The following is a 21,875-nucleotide window of genomic DNA, read 5'->3' on the forward strand; positions in this document are numbered from 1 at the left end:
AATTGTATTCAGGAAACGTCTTAGCTTTGGTTTAATCCAGTTGTGCTGACTTCCCCTGTAGTGTGTGCTGTCCTTCCCTTCACCTAAGATAATTCTTCTCTACTATCTAGTTAGTAAATAACCCTCACCCTCCCTTCCCACCGTCGTAACCGTCAAAGAATGTTTTCTTCTGTGTTTAAACCTTTTCTTGGGTTCTTATAATAGTGGTCTTACATAATATTTGTCCTTCTGTGACTTACTAAATTCACTCAGCATAGTGACCTCCAGATTCATCCATGTTATAAGATGTTTCACGGCTTCATCGTTATTCTTTCTCATTGCGTAGTATTCCACTGTGTGGCTATACCATGATTTTTTATCCATTCGTCGGTTGATGGGCACCTAGGTTGTTTCCATCTTTTTGCTATTGTGAACAGTGCTGCAATGAACATGAGTGTGCATATATCTATTCATGTGACGGCTCTTAGAAATAAGATTCTACTTCTAATTAAGATTAGCTTCTGTATAATGGAGGTACTCAATATTAGCAGAATAGAATGGTTCAGATTCTTCAAGGCAGATATCAAATGCTACCTTCTCCATGAAGCTTATTGTTGATCATCCCAGTGAAAAGGGATCCCTTCCTCTGAGGCCCATGCTAGCTTATCTGAGTTGTTAATATCAAAAGCCATTGAGATGATGTTTATAATATTATGTGCTTGTTCCGGCTGTCTACTTACAGTGGGAGCTCTTTGAGGTCAAGGATCATGATATTGAATCTCAGACTTTAGTATAGTACCAGGCATGTAAACCAAACCAAACCCATTGCCGTTGAGTTGATTCCAACTAGTGGTGGCCCTACAGGGCAGGAAACTGCCCCATAGGGTTTCCAAGGAGGGGCTGGTGGATTCAAACTGCTGACCTTTTGGTTAGCACCCATATCTCTTATCTACTGTGCCACCAGGGCTCCACCAGGCACACAGTGGGTGCTTAATAAATGTTTGTTAAATAAAATGAGTATTTTAGGTTTTTGAGAAGGATAAAAGAATTGATTAGGCCAGAGCTCAGTAGAAAACCATAACAGATTTTAATGTGTTAAACTAATTTTGGCATTTCAGAAAGTAATAGTACAGGGCGGGGGTCTGGAACCATGGTTTCAGCGGACAACTAGTGTCAATTGGCATAACAAAGATTATTAAGAAAATGTTTTGCATCCCATTTTGGTGAGTAGCGTCTGGGGTCTTAAAAGCTAGCAAGCAGCCATCTAAGATGTACCAGTTGGTCCCAACCACCTGGAGCAAAGGAGAATGAAGAACACCAAAGACCCAAGGAAAATATTAGCCCAAGAGACAGAAAGGGCCACATAAACCAGAGACTCTATCAGCCTGAGACCAGAAGAGCTGAATAGTGCCCAGCTACCACCATTGACTGCCCTGACAGGGAATACAACAGAGAGTCCCCGATGAAGAAGGAGAAAAGTGGGGTGCAGAACTCAAATTCTAGTAAGAAGACCAGACTTAATGGTCTGACTGAGACTGGAGGAACCCTGGAAAGCATGGCCCCCAGACTCTGTTAGCCCAGAACTGAAACCATTCCCGAAGCCAACTCTTCAGACATAGGTTAGACTGGACTATGGGACATAAAATGATAAACTCTTGAAGAGAGTGCGTCTTAGCTCAAGTAGATACCTGATACTAAATGAGCAGCTCCTTTCCGGAGGCGAGATGAGAAGGCAAAAAGGGACAGGAGCTGGTTGAATGGACACGAGAAATCCAGGGTGGAAGGGAGGGTGTGCTGTCACATAGCTATGTGTGTATAAATGTTTATATGAGAAACTGACTTGAACTGTAAACTTTCACTTAAAGCACAATTAAAAAAAAAAAAGAAAAGTAATAGTACATGATGTAGCAAAGAGGAAACTGCAGTCAAAGTTTTAACTTTTACCTAGCTCAAAACAGGCTATAAATTAACATCAAAAGAGTCTAATTAAAAATTGATTTTCAATAGTCTTTATTTTCTCTTCTAGGATATTCCAGACAGAGTCTCATACGAAAACACTGAGAAAGTCAGAAATTGCAGGTAAATATGTCACTGCAATTCCTGCTAAATATGTTTTATTTAAAATTTTTACTGTGACTGTCTAGCCAGATAATTGATGTAACTCATTTTCTGTCTTACTGCTTTAAATGTTTAACGTAAGCCATGGGGGTGGGAGGTAGGGTGGGTAGTGAGAATTTTTTTTTTTTAATTGTTATTAATCTCCTTATGTAATTTTTCTAATGCATTATCAATTTATCCTTGAACAAATTTAATTTTTATTTTATTTATAGAAAAAGAAGCAGGAGAAAATGTTCTGCTTATGCAGTAAGTAAGGAAAATGTGGTTCAAATTACATAAATGAAGTTGTTTATTCCTATTAAATGAGCAAAGTATTTTTTTAAAAATATTTTTGCTTTTTCATTTTTATGTCTCTTTTCTGTAATATTTAGGATTAATTTAAAAACAAATTCTTTGCAGAATTCAGTATACTGCTTTACCTGCTAAATAGGTATATTATACAGCTTGTAGTTTTAATAGAGTGATGGAACACTCGACTCTTGTATATAAATCGTTAAAATACATCAGCTTGTACAAAACAATAAATTCCAAGCTTTTAGATTTTTCTTAAATTAATCTTTCTTATTATTGAAAGTTTACAGTGCAAATTAGTTTCTCATTCAAAAATTTATACACAAATTGTTTTGTTATATTAATACATATAAAATAAATACCAATAACTTTTTTTTGTTGTTTATAGCATCTTTATTCATAATAGCCCAAAACTAGTAACAGCTCAGGTGTACATTGATAGGATAATGGATATGCTAATCGTGGTATATGGAATATGATGGAATATGATCAACAATATAAGGGGACAAATAACTAATGCATGCAATAACATGGATGGATCTTCCAGAACACCTGACTAAAAGTAGGCACACGCAAGAGAGTACAAACTATATTATTCCATTATGTGACAGTTTAGAACAGACGAAACTCATCTGTGGTGGGAAAAAATCAGAGACACGGTTGCCTGGGGCTCAGGGAAGGTAGTGGTGTGGGGATTGACTGAAACGGAGGATGAGGGAACTTTCTGGGGTGCTTAAATACCAATAACTCTTGGACAAAAAAAAGGTGCTTATCTTCATTCATCATAAGAAAAATAAAAATTAAAATTCTATTGAGACGCAATTTTTTATTTTACTAGTTAAGGATATAGATAAAAAGGCACTAATTACTAGTGGAACCATAAATTGGGATAACCTCTGTGGAAGGCAATTTTGCAGAATTGTTCAAAAATTTGAATGCACATGCCTTTTGACTTGGCAGTTTTATGTCTGGGAATTTATTTCACCAATATGCTTATAATGTAATATTTGTAAGTAATATAATATTTGTTATTCACTGCAGCATTATTAACTGTAATAGCAAAAGGTCTGAAAGATCCATCAGTGAGAAACTGGTTAAATAAATTACAAAATTTCCATGTATTTGACTACTACGCAGCTGGGGGAGAAAAAGGATTCTCTTAATATACTGATACAGAAAAATCTCTAAGCCGTATTACTTAGGATAAAAGGCAATATACAAAACAAAGTGTGTTGGGCATGTGTGTGTATACATACACATATGTTTGTGTGTTTATAGGTATTTACATACACCGGTGTATATGCATCTATACAAGGCACATGTATCTGTATTGACTTATATGTGCATAAAATATCTCTGGAAGGATCACAAGAAACTGGTATGATTGATTGCCTACAGAGAAGGGAGCTAGATGGCTAGAGGATACATGTTGGAAGGGAGCCTTTTGTGTGTTATTAATTTAGAACCATGTGAATGTATTACTTATCAAAAAAATTTTTTTAATTAAAATTGTTGAGAAACAAAGAAATAGAAGTAATAGTATTCATGGTTTCAAAAAGGTACAGGGGCATCAAGTGCAAAGTAAAAATCTACTCCCTCTTCCTCAGGTGACCCACTCCCCACAGATAAACCACTGTTGATAATTTTGAGTGTCCTTGCAAAATTTTCTATATATATCCAAGTGCATGTTTATATATACATATTTTTAAATTTTTTTGCATGCTTATATTTAGCTTTTTTTTTTTTTTTAAAGCAAAACAAAAACAGGATCACTTAATAAAATGTTTGGTAGCACTTCCCGTGTCATAATATATAGGATATAGGTCTACCTCAGTCTATTATAAGCTACTGTTTGTGCCAACATTTATTTAGTCAAATGTTGTGATTCTTGTTAATTATTTGGAGTATACATTATTAGGAGTCCCTACCAAACCAAACCCGCTACTGTCGAGTTGATTCCAACTTTTAGTGACCCCACAGGACAGAGGAGAACTGTGCCGTAGGATTTCTAAGGCTGTAATCTTTTATGGAAGCAGACTGCCACATCTTTCTCCCATGGAGCGGCTGGTGGTTTTGAACCACCAACCTTTTGGTTAGCAGACAAGTCCTTTAACCACTGCGCCACCAGTGCTCCCTTATTAGGTGTCCTTGGGTGGCTCAAATGGTTAAGCACTTGACTACTAGCCTAAAGGTTGGTGGTTCAAACCAACCGAGAGATGCCTTGGAAGACAGGCCTGGTGATCCGCTCTCGGTATGTCACAGCCTTAAAAACCCTATGGAGCAGTCATATTCTGCATTCATGCAGTTGTCATGTGTCGGAATCAAAATGATGGCAACTAACAACAACGAATACATCATGAAAATACTTTTTAATTTTTAGGAATAAAAGTCCAGAAGATAATCACTGTGAGATTACTGGTGAGTATGAACCAGAATACTTTTTATACCATACACTTTTTCCTTCATCCGATTCCTTGATAATATGTAAAAGAACCATAAAATAAAAAGTGTGTGAAGAAACCTTTGTTTTTTACACAAAGTCTTCAGTTTAGAATTTCAAAAACTCACTATTTCTCTCAAACCTGATGGTCCTCTTGTTTCCTCTGTCTTGGACTCCCATGTACGCAGGCATTTACCCAAGTCAGAAACCAAGGCATCACTTCAAATTTTTCCTTCACTCCCCACGTCCATTTGGCCCTACTTTCTCTCTATTCTGCCTCCTAAATAACTTACAAATCTGTTACCTATTCTCTGTTCTTATGCCACTGCTTTAATTGAAATTCTTATTATTCTTTCTTGGACTGTCGTATTTTGTCTCTTACTCTTCCAATCTATTATACATATTTCTAAACCTGATATATTACTTCCTAGCTTAAAATTGTTCGCTGACACTTTTTTGTTTACAACATAAAACCCACACTCCTTAGCACTGACTTAAAAATCCCTTCCTAATGTCCTATGTTCTAGCCCATAATGAGCTCATGATGGTTCCCTATGTAGACTTGTCTTCTGCCTCTATGCGTTTGTAAATACCATTTCCTCTACCTAAGGGGTTTTTCCTTCTCTAATTTGCCTAGATATCGTCTCATTTTTCAAGATTCTACTTCAGGGCTATTCAAAGTAGCCTGTCCACAAACTGTTACAATCCATTGCAGAAAAAGAGCTTGTGCTAGAATATAACTCAGCTATGACACTAGGCCACTGTTTAGCTTAGCTGACATTTTTTTCTTAGCAAGGCTTTCTTTAACGAAGGAAGTAGTACATGATTTACATTTGCTGTAAGCTTCTTATCTCATCATGAATTGGTAACAAGCAGATCACAGACTGGCGCCATACTTTGAGTGGCACTGACTTAGACGGAAACTTCTCTGACAAAACCAAGGAGCTAGACACTCTGTTCTGTGCTCCCACAACATACCTTTTATTCTTCAGCCTATTGTAAATAGAATTTATCACACTGTATTTTAGGTATTTACTTCTGGCTCTCTTAAGCTCTTTGAGGCCGGCAATTTTGTCTTGTTCTTTTTTTGTGCCTTAGTGGCTAGTTCAGTTTTTGGCCCGTAATAGGTTCTGAATCAGTATTTACTGAATCAGTGACTGGCAGCCTGATATATAAATAAGACTTTTAGTAAAGAGCCTTTAATTATTTCATCATATACACTTGAGGTTGCCATAAATGTTTAAAATGTTACAAAGATTTGCCTTTAAACTTAAGTATTTTAAAATGTATTTTCTGTTTCTGTATACCATCTTCCTTATTTCCAAAGTCCAGTTTGTTACCTATACCATTATATTTCAACTCTAAAATGTCTTGAGTCTAATCCCTTATTTCCATTCTCATTGTCTTTTCCCCTAGCATAAACTCTCATCATGTTGTATCTGAATTACTGTAGTAGCTTCATCATTGACTGCCTTCTTCTGAATTTTCTTTTCCTTCTCTGGAGTTATTTTTATAAAATGCGTATCTCGTCATGGGAACGTCTAGATTCCCTCGGACAGAATAAAAGGCCCTCAGAGTCCTGCGCTTTTAGTCTCATCACTCGGCGCTCTTCGCCCGCTAACCTCTGATTTCCAGGAAATAAAAATGAACCATTGAAAGAAAAAAAGAAAGAAGTCTAAAATATCCACCAATCATAACCTTTAAAGCCTTTACTATGTTCTAAAAAGATTTTAATCACACAGAGGATCACTCTGGCACTAAAACAGGACCATTAAAAGTCTTAATAAGTATAGCAAGTTCTTATGAATAGCCTCAGTAAAGACTTAGAACTGATGAAGAATCTAAGGAAAGAAAATCAGGCCCCTGGTAATGTGTAGTGTTTCAGTCATTGACTACAATGTTTTCTTTTTTCTCAATAGGGATGAACACATTGCTTTGTGCCCCCATTCAGAACCTGATGCAACAGAGAGAGGTATGTGTTCATGCAAGTGCCTTCATATCTTAACCCTTCTTGACAGTTAAAACTTATTTTAAAAAAAAGCAACAAATTTAATGATAATGGCATGACTTAGGAATGGCTTACCAAAATAGACCAGCACAGATTGGAAAAACTTCCCATCTTACTTCTTAACTAAAGATAATTAAATCACTATCAGTTTAGATAATAGGGAGATGTATTAATTATACTAGGACTTCCCAAAGTTTAATGAGCATATGAATCACCAAAGGATTTTTTTAAAATATAGATTCTTATGCAGTAGATATGGGGTAGGTCCTAAGATTCTATATTTCTAACAATGTCCTAAGTGATGCTAGTATACTGGTCCACAGACCACACTTTGAGTAGCAAGGAATTAGACCGTGTCCTTACAAATAAGACTACTGCATTAAGACTCAAAGAGAACCCAATTCCCAAGAGCACAGAGTGCAATATAAAGAATTTTCAGCCTTGACTGTATTTGGTGTTGTCAGTCTGTTTCATTTTTAGGTGTGTAACCTCGAGTCCATTCCGACTCATAGCAACCCTATAGGACAGAGTAGAACTGCCTCATAGGGTTTCCAAGGAGTGGCTGGTGGTTTCAAACTGGATTTGACCTTTTGGTTAGTTGCCGTAGCTCCTAACCATTGTGCCACCAGGGCTCCCCTCAAAGCATTAAAAAGTAAATTATTCATAGACATGACAAAAGTCGTTAATAGCAAATTACTTGGTACATGCCATACCACTGAGTCAAACAAACCAGTGTTTCATGAAACCATCATTAAAGATTATTATTTATACGTTGTCATACATGTTGTATAATACCTTTAAAAAACTAAGTTTGCATTTAGTTTGATCTCTTATTATTTGCTTTCATTATAGTTTTCAGTTATAGAACACAACCAAGGAAGGACACATGAAAATGACCACCAGACAGTTATCTCTTCAGATGAAAATCAGATGGAGCTGACAGCAAGTCATACTGTGATGATTTCCAAAGGCCTTTCAGATTGTACCAAAAGTGAAAAATCCACCAAGATAGATACCAAATCATTTCTGGCTAGCCTAAAGCTCCACACTGAAGATTCAAAAATGAGAAAAGAATTAAATGTTTCCATGGATCAAAATACTTCTTCAGAAAAGAAAATAAATTTCAGTGACTTTATAAAAAGATTGAAAATGGGAAAACCAAATGCTTCTCCTTCTGAAGAGTCTGATAAAGAAAATTGTGACCTATCTGTTCATGCCAAAGAATCAAAGAATGCCTCTTCTATACATCATATGGATGTATCTCTTAATGTAGATGAAAATAGCAGTAATAGGACTAGAATCTTTAGAGAACAAGATGATGGGATGAATTTCACCCAGTGTCATACAGCCAATATTCAGACTTTGGTTCCTATATCCAATAAGACCAGCTTAAGGGAAGTTAAAAGTGATGATATTACAATTTATGGTGGTGATTTTATGGACTTGACAATTAACCGCACTACACAGATTTTACCCTCAGCAGATAATTTATCTGAAATAGAAAACCAAACTCAGAATGTCAGGATGGATGTTACAACAGGTTATGGAACTAAATCTCCAGGAAAGAAGAAAATCTTTAAGAATAAGCTGAATGCTGCATTTCAAGATTCTACCTTAAGCCCTGAAGATGAAATACATATTACCAGAAGTCATCTTATGGGAGCAGAAACTCACACAGTCACACAGGCCTGTAACGAAGATAGCAAAAGTTTGGCCATGGGCTCAGAATCTATATGTTCCAGTTCGGCTGTTCAAGATTATAAGACTGTTTTTTATTCTAGGTGTAGTGATTCCATGGAACTGACCAAATGTCTCTCAAGTATGAGAGAAGAGAAAATTTTACTAAAGCATGATAGTAATTATTATAAAATGTGTCCCAATTCAGATGCCATCTCTCTTATCACAGAAAAAACTTTGTATTCAGGAGAGGATAGCATGAATATTACCAAAAGTCACACAGTTGCTATAGATAATCAGATTTTTAAACACGATCAGACAAATGTACAGATAACAGCTACACCAATGTCTGAAAAGGAAATGATACTCCAAAATCACATAAGTGTGGCAGAGGATGGGAAAATGAATGTAAATTGTAGCTCAGTTCCTCATGTTTTTAAGGAAAGATTACAGCAGAGCCTAGCAAATTCTTTGTCTATTTCATTGACTGACAGAAAGACTAAACTCTTAACAGATGAAGATATGGATTTGACTAAATGTCACACAGGTAACTTAGGAAGTCAAACTCCTCTTGCATCTTACAATCTAGCACCTGAGAATTCTAGTAAATCTCAGTTTCCCAGCAAAAGCCCTTCAGATGAATGGGAAAAAATGACTAAAAATCACAGTGAACCAACTCTACAATCAAATGTGGTATCGGAAAACATCTTCACCACTATCTGGGGCAAAGAAAAAGATCAGATTTTGAAGATTTCACACTATCTTGATAAAGATTCTCCTCAGTCAGTTAGTTATAACCAGAACGTAGCAAAAACCCATAGTATTATCTCCTCTGGTAGAGATCTTGATGAAGAAGTAGCACTGGGAAATAATAGAAATACAGTTTCATGTGAGCAATCTTTGTTTTCTACCACAAAGCCTTTATTTTCATCAGGACAAGTGCTCATGAAAAATCATAATACTACTGTTAACAGCCATATAGTGATATCTGTACCAGATGAGAATTCTAAACTGCCTGAGCCACTGAAGAAAAGTTTAGGCAGCCCCACACTTAGCTGTTCTCATGACAAGCTGATTAATTGTTCAATGGAGGAACAAAACATGGATTTAACCAAAAGTCATACTGTTGTCATTGGATTTGACCCTTCTGAAGTGCAAGAACTTGGTAAGACTAATTTAGAACATACAAACAGTCAGCTAACAACAATAAGCAGAGAGATAGCTGTAAAAGTTGAAAAATGTAATAAAAATCCTATAGAAAAGACTGGAGTGTTTATATCTAATGTTACAGAAATATTGGAGGACAAAACTGTACAGAAACCTGGATTTCTGAATGAAAAGCAAAATGTCAAAACTTGTGGAAGGAAAAGTGTTGGCGGACTAAAAATTGATAAGTCAATTGTATTTTCAGAGAGTGATGAGAATGATATGGATATCACCAAGAGCTGTACAGTAGAAATAAATCATAGACCTTTATCAGATGAACATGATTCCCATTTGGTGCCTTTGGCAGGAACTTCTAAAACTGTTTTGTATGCACGTGGACAGGATGACATGGAGATCACTAGAAGTCACACAACCGCCTTAGAATGTCAACCTGTCTCACCAGATGAAGTAACTGCTAGGCCTATGGACAAGACTGTATTTCTAGAGAATCACAATGATCTAGAAATGACAAAGTCCCACACTGTTTTCATTGACTACCAAGCAAAGGAGAGAACTGTGTTTCCAGACAGACCTAACTTTGAGCTACCCAAAATGAAAAGCCTAGGAAAACCAAAAGTGACATCTACTCCAGATGAGGAAACTGTTTTCTTTCCAGAGAACAGTGAAAGTGGCCACGCAGCAGCAAAACGCAGCCAGCTAACACTAGAGGGAAAGTGGTGTAATAGTGGTCTAGAGAAAGCTGTACCATTTATAGCTGATGATAACATGGAGGTGTGTAAATTGATGACTTGGAAAAATGATAAAAATATACAAAAGCATGGATTTCTGAATGAAACTCAATCAGGAAAATGTCAGGGAAGGAAAAGCCTCAGACTCAAAAATGACAAGATTATTGCATTTTCAGAGAGTGATAAAAATGATATGGATATCACCCAGAGTTGTGTGGTGGAAATAAGTCACAAAAGTGCCCTAGGAGATAAAGAGGACTCCCACTCGATGCCTTTGGCAGGAACTTCTAAAACTATTTTGTATGCATGTGGACAGGATGACATGGAGATCACTAGAATTCACACAACTGCCTTAGAATGTCAATCTGTCTCACCAGATGAAGTAACTGCTAGGCCTATGGACAAGACTGTATTTCTAGATAATCATAATGATCTAGAAATGACAAAGTCCCACACTGTTTTCATTGACTACCAAGCCAAGGAGAGAACTGTGTTTCCAGACAGACCTAACTTTGAGCTACCCAAAATGAAAAGCCTAGGAAAACCAAAAGCGACATCTGCTCCTAATGAAGAGAGTGTTTTCTTTCCAGAGAACGGTGAAAGTGGCCACCCAGCAGCAAAAGGCAGCCAGCTAACACTACAGGGAAAATGGTGTAATAGTGGTCTAGAGAAAGCTGTACCATTTATAGCTGATGATAACATGGAGGTGTGTAAATCGATGACTTGGAAAAATGATAAAGATATACAAAAGCATGGATTTCTGAATGAAACTCAATCAGGAAAATGTCAGCGAAGGAAAAGCCTCAGACTCAAAAATGACAAGATTATTGCATTTTCAGAGAGTGATAAAAATGATATGGATACCACCCAGAGTTGTATGGTGGAAGTAAGTCACAAAAGTGCCCTAGGAGATAAAGAGGACTCCCACTCAATGCCTTTGGCAGGAACTTCTAAAACTATTTTGTATGCATGTGGACAGGATGACATGGAGATCACTAGAATTCACACAACTGCCTTACAATGTAAACCTGTCTCACCAGATGAGATAACTACTAGGACTATGGACAAGACTGTAATGTTTATGGATGATCACAATGATCTAGAAGTCACCAAGTCCCACACTGTTTTTATTGATTGTCAAGCCATGGAGAAAATATTTCAAGAGTGCCCTAAGTTTGGAATAACAAAAGGAAAAAACTTGGGTGTTTGTTTTCCTAAGGATGACAGCTCTTTTCAAGAAATCACAAAAAACCAAGCACTGGCCATAGAAAACAAAATTATTCCTCACAGTGAACAACAGCGTCATATAGTACCCCTTGTTCCTATGAATACATTGTTGGGGGATCAAGGTGAGATGGAAATTACCAAACTCCATAGCAGGGCTGCAGGTGAAGAGGTCATGGAGAAGGCTGTAGATTGGGCCTACACACTGGAAAAAGCCAAAACTGAAAGTTGTGTCTTAAACAGTACAGATAGAAGAAATGTGGATTTTACGAGCAGTCATGCAACTGTTACTTGTAGATCCAGTGATAATTATTCCTGTTCACCAAACCTCGTTCCCTATGTTGATAATTTAGAGGGGAATATCATGTCCTTGTGTGATAAAGATAAGGAGAAAGCCAGCAACTACCCAGTGCCAAGTGATCTTGCTTATGCAAATGATTTGGCAGCTGAATGTTGCTTGAAACCTGAGGAATTGCCTATCTCTGCTCCTTGTCCTTTGTTAGAGAAGACAGAAGGTACACAAACCAATACCAAAGGACAGTTAGACTGTGTCATAACACCACTCAAAGATCAAGATGATCTGGTTAAGGACCCCCAAAATCTAGCTAATCAAATTTTAGTAGGTAGTCAGGGTCCGGGGGAGATGACTAAACTTAATTCAAAGCGAGTATCTTGTAAGCCTCCAAACGCTCAGATGGAAGATTTTGTTGATAATGCAGAACATAGATTAAAGAAGCCCTTTGTTGATGTTTGTGTTGCTTCTCAGTCTCATCTCTCAACTCAGCTACCTCCATTACCTCAAGAAGGACAAAATATTGTCAATAAAGATGAAACAATATTGTCTAGAGCTGAATATAAGAATTTAAATATTGTTATAGGAAATTTCTCTGTACCCACATGTGAAAATGAGCCCACAATGCTGAATAATGAGAAACAGTTTACTATAGCCTATAAAAAGCAATTGAAGGAAAATATGCAAACAACTAAATGTGGTACAGATACAGATTGCCACAGTAACTCAGACTTGACTAAGCAAGTCAGTCAAACCCACGCCAATCTTAAAGAACCATCAGATACTGTGATTGCATCTGACGCTCCAAGTTTTAGTAGGATCAAACCAAATCTGAATAATTTGAATGGAAAAACTGAAGACATTTTAGATTTTCAGATTGTTCATACACCACCTCCTCCAGAACCGGTACTTGATTTAGCAAATAAGGCACCCAATGATATGAGTATAGCGCAAGCCACAGACAAACATATTGACATAGTGTCCACCAATGCTAAAGATGACAGAAATGAAGAAAATAAAAATTCTCATAATGGTGCTGAAATCAACTCTGTATCATTCATGACAGTTGTAAAGGATAAAGTGAGGAAATGTTCTTTGGGAATCTTTTTGCCCAGATTGCCAAACAAGAGAAATTGCAGTGTCACTGGTATGGATGAGCGGGAGGAGATTCCAGCTGACACAACTGATCTAAATCACTTAGAAACTCAGCCAGTCTTTAGCGAAGATTTAGGCGTTGGCATTGTTGCAGCTAAGCTGAACTTAAGTCCATCTCAATACATAAATGAAGAAAATCTTCCCACATATCCTGAGATTAATTCTTCAGACTCAATTAGTATAGAAACTGAGGAAAAGACTTTGATTGACACATACCAAAAAGAGATTTCACCATCTGAAAATAAAGCAGAAGAAACCTATACCAGTCAAAAAAGAACATGGGTACAAGAAGAAGATGATGATATTCAAAATGAGAAAAAAATCAGAAAAAATGAGGTTAGGCCTAGTGATACTGCACAAGATCAGCAGGTGAGTTCTGTTGTAAACGAAGGAATGTTCCTAATTTTAATTTTAGTCAACAATTGATTATTTCCAATTATAGGGCTGGAGAAATATTCCTATGTAGAACCGTCAGGAATTGACTAACATCAAGACTTAAAAACAATTTAAAGTGACAAACAGTCGCAGAAAAATAAAATAGAATGTAGTACAACAATTAACTCATGTTGAAATTTTGTAGTTAATTCTAAATATTATGTCACCTCTGGTGATTTGTCAATGATTCTTAGCTGGCTTTGCATATACGAATCTCCAGGCAGGTTATATGTAGTTTGAAAAATCATCTTCAGTGTTACAAATACTTGGGGAGTAAAACACCTTTCGTTATATGAACTATGTAAAGAAAAATTTGATTGAATTTTCTTGGCTAATAAGTATATATATAGAAGCAGAGAGTCCTTTTCTGTAGTGCATGGGAGAATGCCTATGTCAAGCCCAGTATCTCAAAGTGAAGTGAGTGAAATTCTGTGTTTATTAAAAGAGAGCATAGATTTTTTTTTTTTTTTTAAGTTGAGACACACTGAGTTAGGTAACTTGAGGTGGGGAACAAAACCTGTCTCTCAAACTAAAGATTTATAGGTGGGAAAATAAAGCTTAGAAAGCATCAGAGGGTCATGAAAAATAGAAAACAAAGTTTAAACTCTGTTAATAAATATAAGCTTACAAGATGGTTTCAGTAATTCTCTAAGATGAGCTCCTAAGGCAATATTCATTGTGGTTCTATAAAAAAAGATCAATAGGAAATAATTGCTTAGTCTATGAAGCTTCAAGAAAGTAGTAATTTAAAATTTAAATTGAATAGATTCTATGTATTTCAATAAATAAACAGTATTCTGTTTATTTGTTCAATAAATATTGAGTGTCTGCTATATCCCAGGTGCTACTTTAGGGGCTAGGAGTGCTTCAGTAGAAATACACAGACAAAAATCTGGTCCCATGGAGCTTACAATCTAGTATTTAGAATACGTTGTCCTTGCAAAACATACAGAAGGAGATAGACGAAGATGACTTTTAAGGCTATGAAATCAAATGGTTAAAATGGCAAAAAGCAGGACCATGTGATTTTTTTTTACTTCAGCCAAAGAAATCTTGGTCAGCTGGGGATGGAAGTACTAAAGCCTGGAAATAAGTTTCTTCTCTGCATTCTGCCGGGGACACCATAGATAGCCAATAGTCTATGTAAATGGAACTCTGGTTTTATGCAGTGTGGTGCCCTTGACGCTGGTGACTGATAATTGAACAACCGGATAGGTCAACATTTGGTAGCTCTTAGGATCTGGCTATAACATAGATACATTTGAGAAACAATTTACTTACACAATATAATGCATAAAGTTATTTCTATGTATTTTTAAACAAAATTACTTTTGTTATAAATTTAATTAAAGGCCTACGTTGTCCCTGTTACATATTCTGATTCGTTACTAAGATATTTCATATGCTTTATAGCTAAATTTGGAGGCTTGGTGGCATAGTGGTTAAGAGCTAGAGCTGCTAACCAAAAGATAGCAATTTGAATCCACCAGCTGCTCTTCGGAAACCCTATGGGGCAGTTCTACTCTGCCATATAGGGTTACTATGAGTAGGAATTGACTCGATGGCAACCAGTTTGGGTTTGATTTTTTTAATGCTAAATTTAATGTTAGAAATAGTATTTCTGTTAGTGTTCAACCAACATTTAATCATTAGAAGCATACAGTGCCATAAGTTCATACTCATGATATGCCTTAATTAATAATTTCAGATATTTGATCACCATACTGAAGGGGATAGAGATAAAAGTGCCAACATTATGTTGATGAAAAGCCTGAGCAGGACCCCACCGAGTTGCAGCAGCTCTCTGGATTCAATCAAGGCTGATGGGACGTCTCTGGACTTTAGCAGTAAGATCTTCATAAAGACTAAATAATAGCAGTCATTTGCTTATTTGACAAGTAATAAATGTCTTTCAGTTCAGGAGATATTTGAATGTTGTATAAGCTTTCTGGGCGTTTACAAATAGTTGATAAGTAAAATTATTATTTTTTTAATTTATTTTTGTTGTTGAGAATATACAGAGTAGAACATACACCATTTCAACTATTTCTACATGTACAGTTCATTGACATTGATTACATTCCTTGAGTTGTACAACCGTTCTCACCCTCCTCCTCCGAGTTGTTCCTCCCCCATTAACATAAACTCACTGCCCCCTAAGGTCCCTATGTTATCTTTCAAGTTGCTGTTGTTGATTTGATCCCATTTAATTTATTTTTAATTCTTGGCTACATTAACAAATTAAGAAGAGACGTACTGTAGAGGCATAGAGTGAGAGGCTAATAGTTGGAAAAACATTGAAAGAGTTGAAAGGAGCCTCCAAACTGGGATGTACTTTGCCCTCCTAAATTTAAATTACTGTTTTCCCAGAAAGATCCTGATAGATGGCTTCAGGAGCATGAACTGTGCGTAAACCTGAAAGATAACTAAAATTAAATCCACAATTTAGTTTTGACTGGTTCCTCACCTGATTTCACTTTATTTGTAGCACACCGCAATAGTCAAGTAGAATCACAGTTTCTCAGAGACACAATTTGTGAAGAGAGTTTGAGAGAGGTATGTGAAAAGTATTTCTTATTTCTAATACAACTTATTTCCTTGTTTTTTTAAAAAAAATTTTTTTCTTAATTGTAAGATATTTCAAATATACAGAAGACTATTTTTCTTTTTCTTTGTCAAGGACCCAACATGGCAATTAACTATACGAAGTAGTTTAGAAGACCTGTAATTTTTTCTCAACTCTACTGTTACTGAATAACCTTAAGAAGTAATCTTAGATAAAATCTGCTCATGTATAGTCTACAAATATCGGGATAATATTTCCATAACTACATGCAAAGTACTTTTAAGCTATTTAAAAACAAATGAAGTGGTTATAGTCAAGGTGAGCTCATCTTGAATGGTCGTGCAAACTTTTTTTTCTTTCCTCAGAAACTCAAGGATGGGAGAATAACAATCAAAGAGTTCTTTATACTTCTTCAGGTCCACACCTTAATACAGAAACCCCGGCAGAGCAATCTCCCAACCAAAGTAAGTGAAATTTCTTGGCAAAATAGTTACCTCAATGAAAAAATATTATATTTTCACTAAACTGTCAATTCCAACTCATAGTGATCCTGTAGGACAGAGTAGAATTGCCCCACAAGGTTTCCAAGGAACGTGTGGTGGAATCGAACTGCCAACCTTTTGGTTAGGAGACGTAGCTCTTAACCACTGTGCCACCAGGGTTTCCTTTCTTTGTACAGCTTTTTAAAATAGGTACTCTGAAACTTGAATTCGTTCTTGAACACAGTTTTGTCCTCAGAATGCCAGTTTTGAGGGATTTGTTTATTTATTTCTTTCAGTTTACTGTAAACATTCCACCTACTCCAGAAGACCTGATGTTAAGTCAGTATGTTTATGGACCCAAGATACAGATTTATAAAGAAGATTGTGAGGCTCTTCGCCAAAAGATCGAAGAGTATGAAAGATTTGTTTGTTTTTTTCATGTTTTGTTGTTGGATGGGTGAACAGTCTGTGTGGTAAGGTTTTGATTAGAATGGCATTGGCATGGAAGATGTGATGGTGTTAGCTGGCAGTGTGACATGGGGAAAGGGTTTCAGCTTTGTAGTCAGATTGAAGCTCAAGCCTCCAACACTAGGTGTATAAACGTGGGTAAGTCATTTAACCTTCATTTCCTTATCCAAGGAGTGAGAATAATAATACCTACTCAGCAGGTAGAAATAAGCAGTAGAAATAGTGTATAGAAAATGTTTTCATTCCATTCTTAGTAAAAAGTAAGCCCTCAAAAATAGTAATTATTAGATTATGATATGAGATGATTGAGAGAAAACATCATAAAAGAAGATAGTACCCTTTAGTGATTTAGACATAGTGCCTGAACTCTAGAATGTCTTTGGGTTTGTCATTGTATCACATTTGCCCTTGATTTGCATATATAAAAGAACATGGTTTTTCTTAAAATATAATTCAGGGCTTTGGTGTATATTAATGCTGCTTATTGATTTACAAATTAGGTATATGTAGATTCCTGCAAGTAAATCTAGATTTACAACCCAAAATAGTATTGGTGTCATACTTACCCAGGACTATCAACTAAATTTGAACCACTCTAGCAAATAGAAAAGAAATAAAATAATCTTTAAGAGTTGTGTAGTTTTAAAACTAGAAACTTAAGATACTGTTAAAATATAATACTCAGATTTGCCTGATTGTGGTTTGTTGATTCAACAAATATGTACTGAGCACTTAACTATGTACCAGGCACTGTACAAGTACTGGGGTTTATCACTGAGCAAGAAGACATGGTCTCTGTCCTCATGTTGTTGGAAGAGTTGGGTGTCCCAGAATTTGTCTGAGAATGTTTAAACTGGGAAATTGTTTTACTTGGAATGAAATACGATTTTGCACACAACAAGCAGTCTGTTTTAGCTGTGCTCTGCTGTTTCATTTTGCACCCACATGCCTGCATGTAATATATTCTTCTAACTCTGATAGAAATTTATTTCCTCAACTTATTAAAATTTGAAATTATAATAGCTTTGCTACTTTTATAACTGCTGTTCTCTAAAGTATACAGAATAGTATGCTTTGGACTGGATTGGGAGCTTTTGCTTATAATAGCTACAACTTCACAGCAGTTATAAATTGACAGGCATTAAGAATTCTTCATAAGCAATATGTTGGAACAAGTTTGTTTCATGTTGGAACAAGTTGGTACACTGAGGTGAGAATTCTGTTTGAGAGGGAAGTTTTTTTGATGCATGACATTCTTGAATTGTTCTACAAGTGTTAAACTAATCAGGCCGGCTACTAGTCTTGAGTGAGCTCCCCTCTGTTTAGGTAGGAAGGAATTAAGAAGCATTGTGTTAAGTAAGCCTGTAGATCTGAGCTGGTTCATTCAGGCTGGCTTCTGAACCCTGTGCTAATTAACTTTTCTATATTTTAGATTAAAGCTCTCTGCATTGAACCAAGATAAACTGCTGAGTGATGTAAATAAGAACCTGTGGGAAAAAATGAGACGCTGCTCTGATGAGGAGGTACTCGTCTCATTTTCTGAACGGGAATCCTTACAGGCGTTTTGAACAATGTTTATGGGGAAATAGTGACTATTACATGACAGTTAGTGGTGAATTCTTTAACTTGCTTCTAAGATGTAATATGTTAACCGAACCAGTTGCTGTCAGGTGAGTTCTAACTCATAATGACCCATGTGATTCAGAGTGGAACTGTGCTCCATAGCATTTTCAGTGGCTGATTTTTCAGAAGTAAATCGTCAGGCCTTTCTTTCAAGATGCCTCTGGGTGGACTCGAACTTCCAGCCTTTCAGTTTGTAGCAGAGTATGTTAACTGTTTATACCATCCAGGGCCTCTGTTATTGTTGTTGTATGCCATCAAGTCAATTCCGACTCATAGTGACCCATAGGACTCATAGGACAGAGCAGAACTGCCTGATAGGGTTTCCTAGGCTGTAATCTTTACAGGAGCAGATAGATGGGTTTTTTCTCCTATTGAGTGGCTGGTGAGTTTGAACTGCCTGCCTTTTGGTTAGCAGCCTAGCGCTTAACTGTTGTACTACCAGCGCTCCCTCAGGGCCTCTACAAGGTCTTACTTAATTAGACACGTAATTATTAATATGTAATCTTTCCAAACCTGAGACGATCACCTTAATATATGAAATATATCTGAAGTTTATTTAGAGTTCTGTCCTTCCTGTTTGCCTCTCACTTAGATTTAGATGAAGATGTACTTTAATCAATTGAATAATACACAGTCTATATTAAGAAGGTTTGATTAACTTAGAGTCTGTCATTTTTCTAATTTGACAGGAATTGAGACTGAAATATCTGGTTCCATTTTTAAACAAATATATGGAATTAAATTTGCATACGAGAGGTGCCCCGCCTTAGGAATCAGTCTAGGGTGGGCAAAGCCCAGAATGTGGCAGCTGAGCCAGCCTTCCCAGACCATTTACTGATTTTGACTTGTTTGTTTTGGTACAATGTACCCTTTGACTCTACCTTACAGCTAAAGTCCTTTGGAGTTTACTTGAACAAAATAAAGTCACGTTTTACCAAGATGACCAAAGTCTTCACCCACCAAGGAAAAGTGGCTCTCTACAGCAAGCTGGAGCAATCAGCTCAGGTAATCTGAGACAGTTAACAGCATAGAAAGAAAGAGCTATTAAAATAACTTTATAGTGGTTATGGAATATGAAGAATGTTCCTTAAGAGGCGTGTGAATGAGACTTGGACACAAACTTGCAATTGTTCATAAGAGGTGGGATTCAACTGACCAGAAGTGGCAAATCCTGGCATCTTGAGTAATATTGGAATATAATTACTGATACGGGCCTGTGTCTCATCTCAAATATTGTTATACATTGTACATATTGAGATGAAATGCTAGGATTCCTGGTCTCCTATTGCTAAGGGACTATAATGTAGTATTATCGTCCTCATAGTCCATACCCAGCTCTGTGTGTGTGTGTGTGTGTGTGTGTGTATGTGTGTGTGTGTGTGTGTGTGTGTGTGTGTGTGTGTGTGTGGTGTGTGTGTGTGTGTGTGTGTGTGAAGTAGCAAAATGACTGTCCTGTAAGAAATGTTCGGCATAAAAGAATTTCCACTGGCAAATAAGTCTCGAAATGCTACATTCAATATCCTCCTTTGGTGAAATACAATAGCATATTAAAGTCTAAAGTCAAAATCTAAATGAAAAAAAAGATGCTATAATTCTGTCTGACCAGTGTTTCCCATATTTATTTGACCATAGAACTTTTTTTTTTTAACTAAAACATATTTATATCCCATGGAATCCATATTCCATAGAACACACGTGGAAATGCTAGAATAAACGAAAGTACAAAAAAAAAGATTTTATATTAATTTATTATATGTCTTTTAAAAAATTTTTAAGCCCAGACGTGAAGCTTCGACCTCCATCTTAACACGTGCCTGTCCGTGATTTGGACAGAACGGTTCTGTCAGCAATTGGAGCCATTTATGTTTTGTTTTGTTTTCAGAGGTCTAATCTGGCAATCTGCATTTTGTTTCTAGAATGAGAGGGAGAAACTTCAGATAAGGATGCATGAGATGGACGACATACTGAAGAAGATTGATAACTGTCTCACTAAGGTGGAAATAGGTAAAGTATCTTGAATACTTTTCTAAAAGAAAATTTAATTTTATCTAAATTATTTCCTGCAGTAGAGATTGCTGGTATCTCTAGGCTGAAGCCTTCCATTAGCAGCTTGAAACAATAAATTAGAGCAAATTAAAGCTCCTATAGTGTGGTGATCCTTAACACAATCAACAAGAATTGCCCAAGGTAGTAAGTCTCTTTGGAAAGTTCTTCTAAACCCAAACCATAATCTTGTGTTTTTAATAAATGAATTTATCTCTGTCTGAAAATTGGCCATCCTTTCAATCTGGCCTCTCACAATCCTGACTTGTTAGTATCGCTATCCTGAAACTGCTTTCTCAAAGATCACAAAATTCCACATAATCATCAAATTTAGTCCTTAGCCATCTTGACCCCTTTCTAGCATTTGACATTGATGCTTATTCTTTTCTTCCTGAAACTTTCAGCTCCCTTAACCTCTATGATATTGTACTACCCTGACTCTGTTCTCTTCTCCTCTGTTGGCCTTTCTTTCTGTAACCCCTCGTGTGGGCATTTCCTTTTTTGCATTTTCTACCCTAATGTTTTATCTGCCCTAACAATCATGTTTATGTAAATGATTTCCAAGTTCAGTTAAATTTATTAAGCATTTGCTGCCCACCTACTGCATGCTCTACAGTATTTGTGCTTAGCATTGGAAAAAATATAAAGATACATAAAACACAAATATCAAGATTTATAAACACAAATATACTCAGGCAGCTTGTAGTTGTTTTGGAGGAGGACACCTTTAGCCTTTCTGTTGAGTTCTAGACTTGCACTTCTAGGTGCCTGCTGCACTTCTCTGTATAATGTCTTTAAGCATCTGAAACTAGTGTGAATAAACTGAATTGTCTCCTCCCATCTCCAAAATAAAATTCAGAACTTGTTCTCCCTGTTATGTTTCTCATTTCTATTAATGGAATCACCATTGTTGTATGTTGTAAAAGGCTCAAAACTTTCACTGATTTTGACTGTCTCTTATGAAGCCCTGTCATATCTGCTTCTTCAGCAACTCTTGTGTTCTTTCTGACTCCCGTTAAGGTTCTCATTAATTCTGAAAGGTGCTGTTTCAAGTGTTCTAACTAATCTTTCTACATTCTTACCTTCACTCTATCTCCTTCCAGGCCAACCTGCACGTTACTGCCAGATTAATTACCGTAACGGACAGTTTTCATTGTTACTCTCCGGCAGGGAGGGGAG

At 36.5% G+C, this 21,875-nt stretch overlaps 1 protein-coding gene across 1 annotated transcript in view; it reads left to right on the top strand.

Annotated features, from left to right (window-relative positions):
• Positions 1-21,875, top strand: part of KNL1 (kinetochore scaffold 1) — a 41,575-nt gene that overhangs the window by 4,800 nt on the left and 14,900 nt on the right. Inside the window, exons 5-16 of the mRNA XM_023735099.1 lie at positions 2,006-2,058; positions 2,310-2,343; positions 4,769-4,806; positions 6,748-6,800; positions 7,689-13,448; positions 15,223-15,361; positions 16,003-16,070; positions 16,446-16,544; positions 16,859-16,974; positions 18,463-18,553; positions 19,542-19,658; positions 20,570-20,657. Coding sequence (XP_023590867.1) covers positions 2,006-2,058; positions 2,310-2,343; positions 4,769-4,806; positions 6,748-6,800; positions 7,689-13,448; positions 15,223-15,361; positions 16,003-16,070; positions 16,446-16,544; positions 16,859-16,974; positions 18,463-18,553; positions 19,542-19,658; positions 20,570-20,657 — 6,656 coding nt within the window. The remainder of the gene's footprint in view (positions 1-2,005; positions 2,059-2,309; positions 2,344-4,768; positions 4,807-6,747; positions 6,801-7,688; positions 13,449-15,222; positions 15,362-16,002; positions 16,071-16,445; positions 16,545-16,858; positions 16,975-18,462; positions 18,554-19,541; positions 19,659-20,569; positions 20,658-21,875) is intronic.

The sequence above is a fragment of the Trichechus manatus genome, unplaced genomic scaffold (genome assembly GCF_000243295.1).
Source record: "Trichechus manatus latirostris isolate Lorelei unplaced genomic scaffold, TriManLat1.0 scaffold00076, whole genome shotgun sequence".
Taxonomy (NCBI): domain Eukaryota; kingdom Metazoa; phylum Chordata; class Mammalia; order Sirenia; family Trichechidae; genus Trichechus; species Trichechus manatus.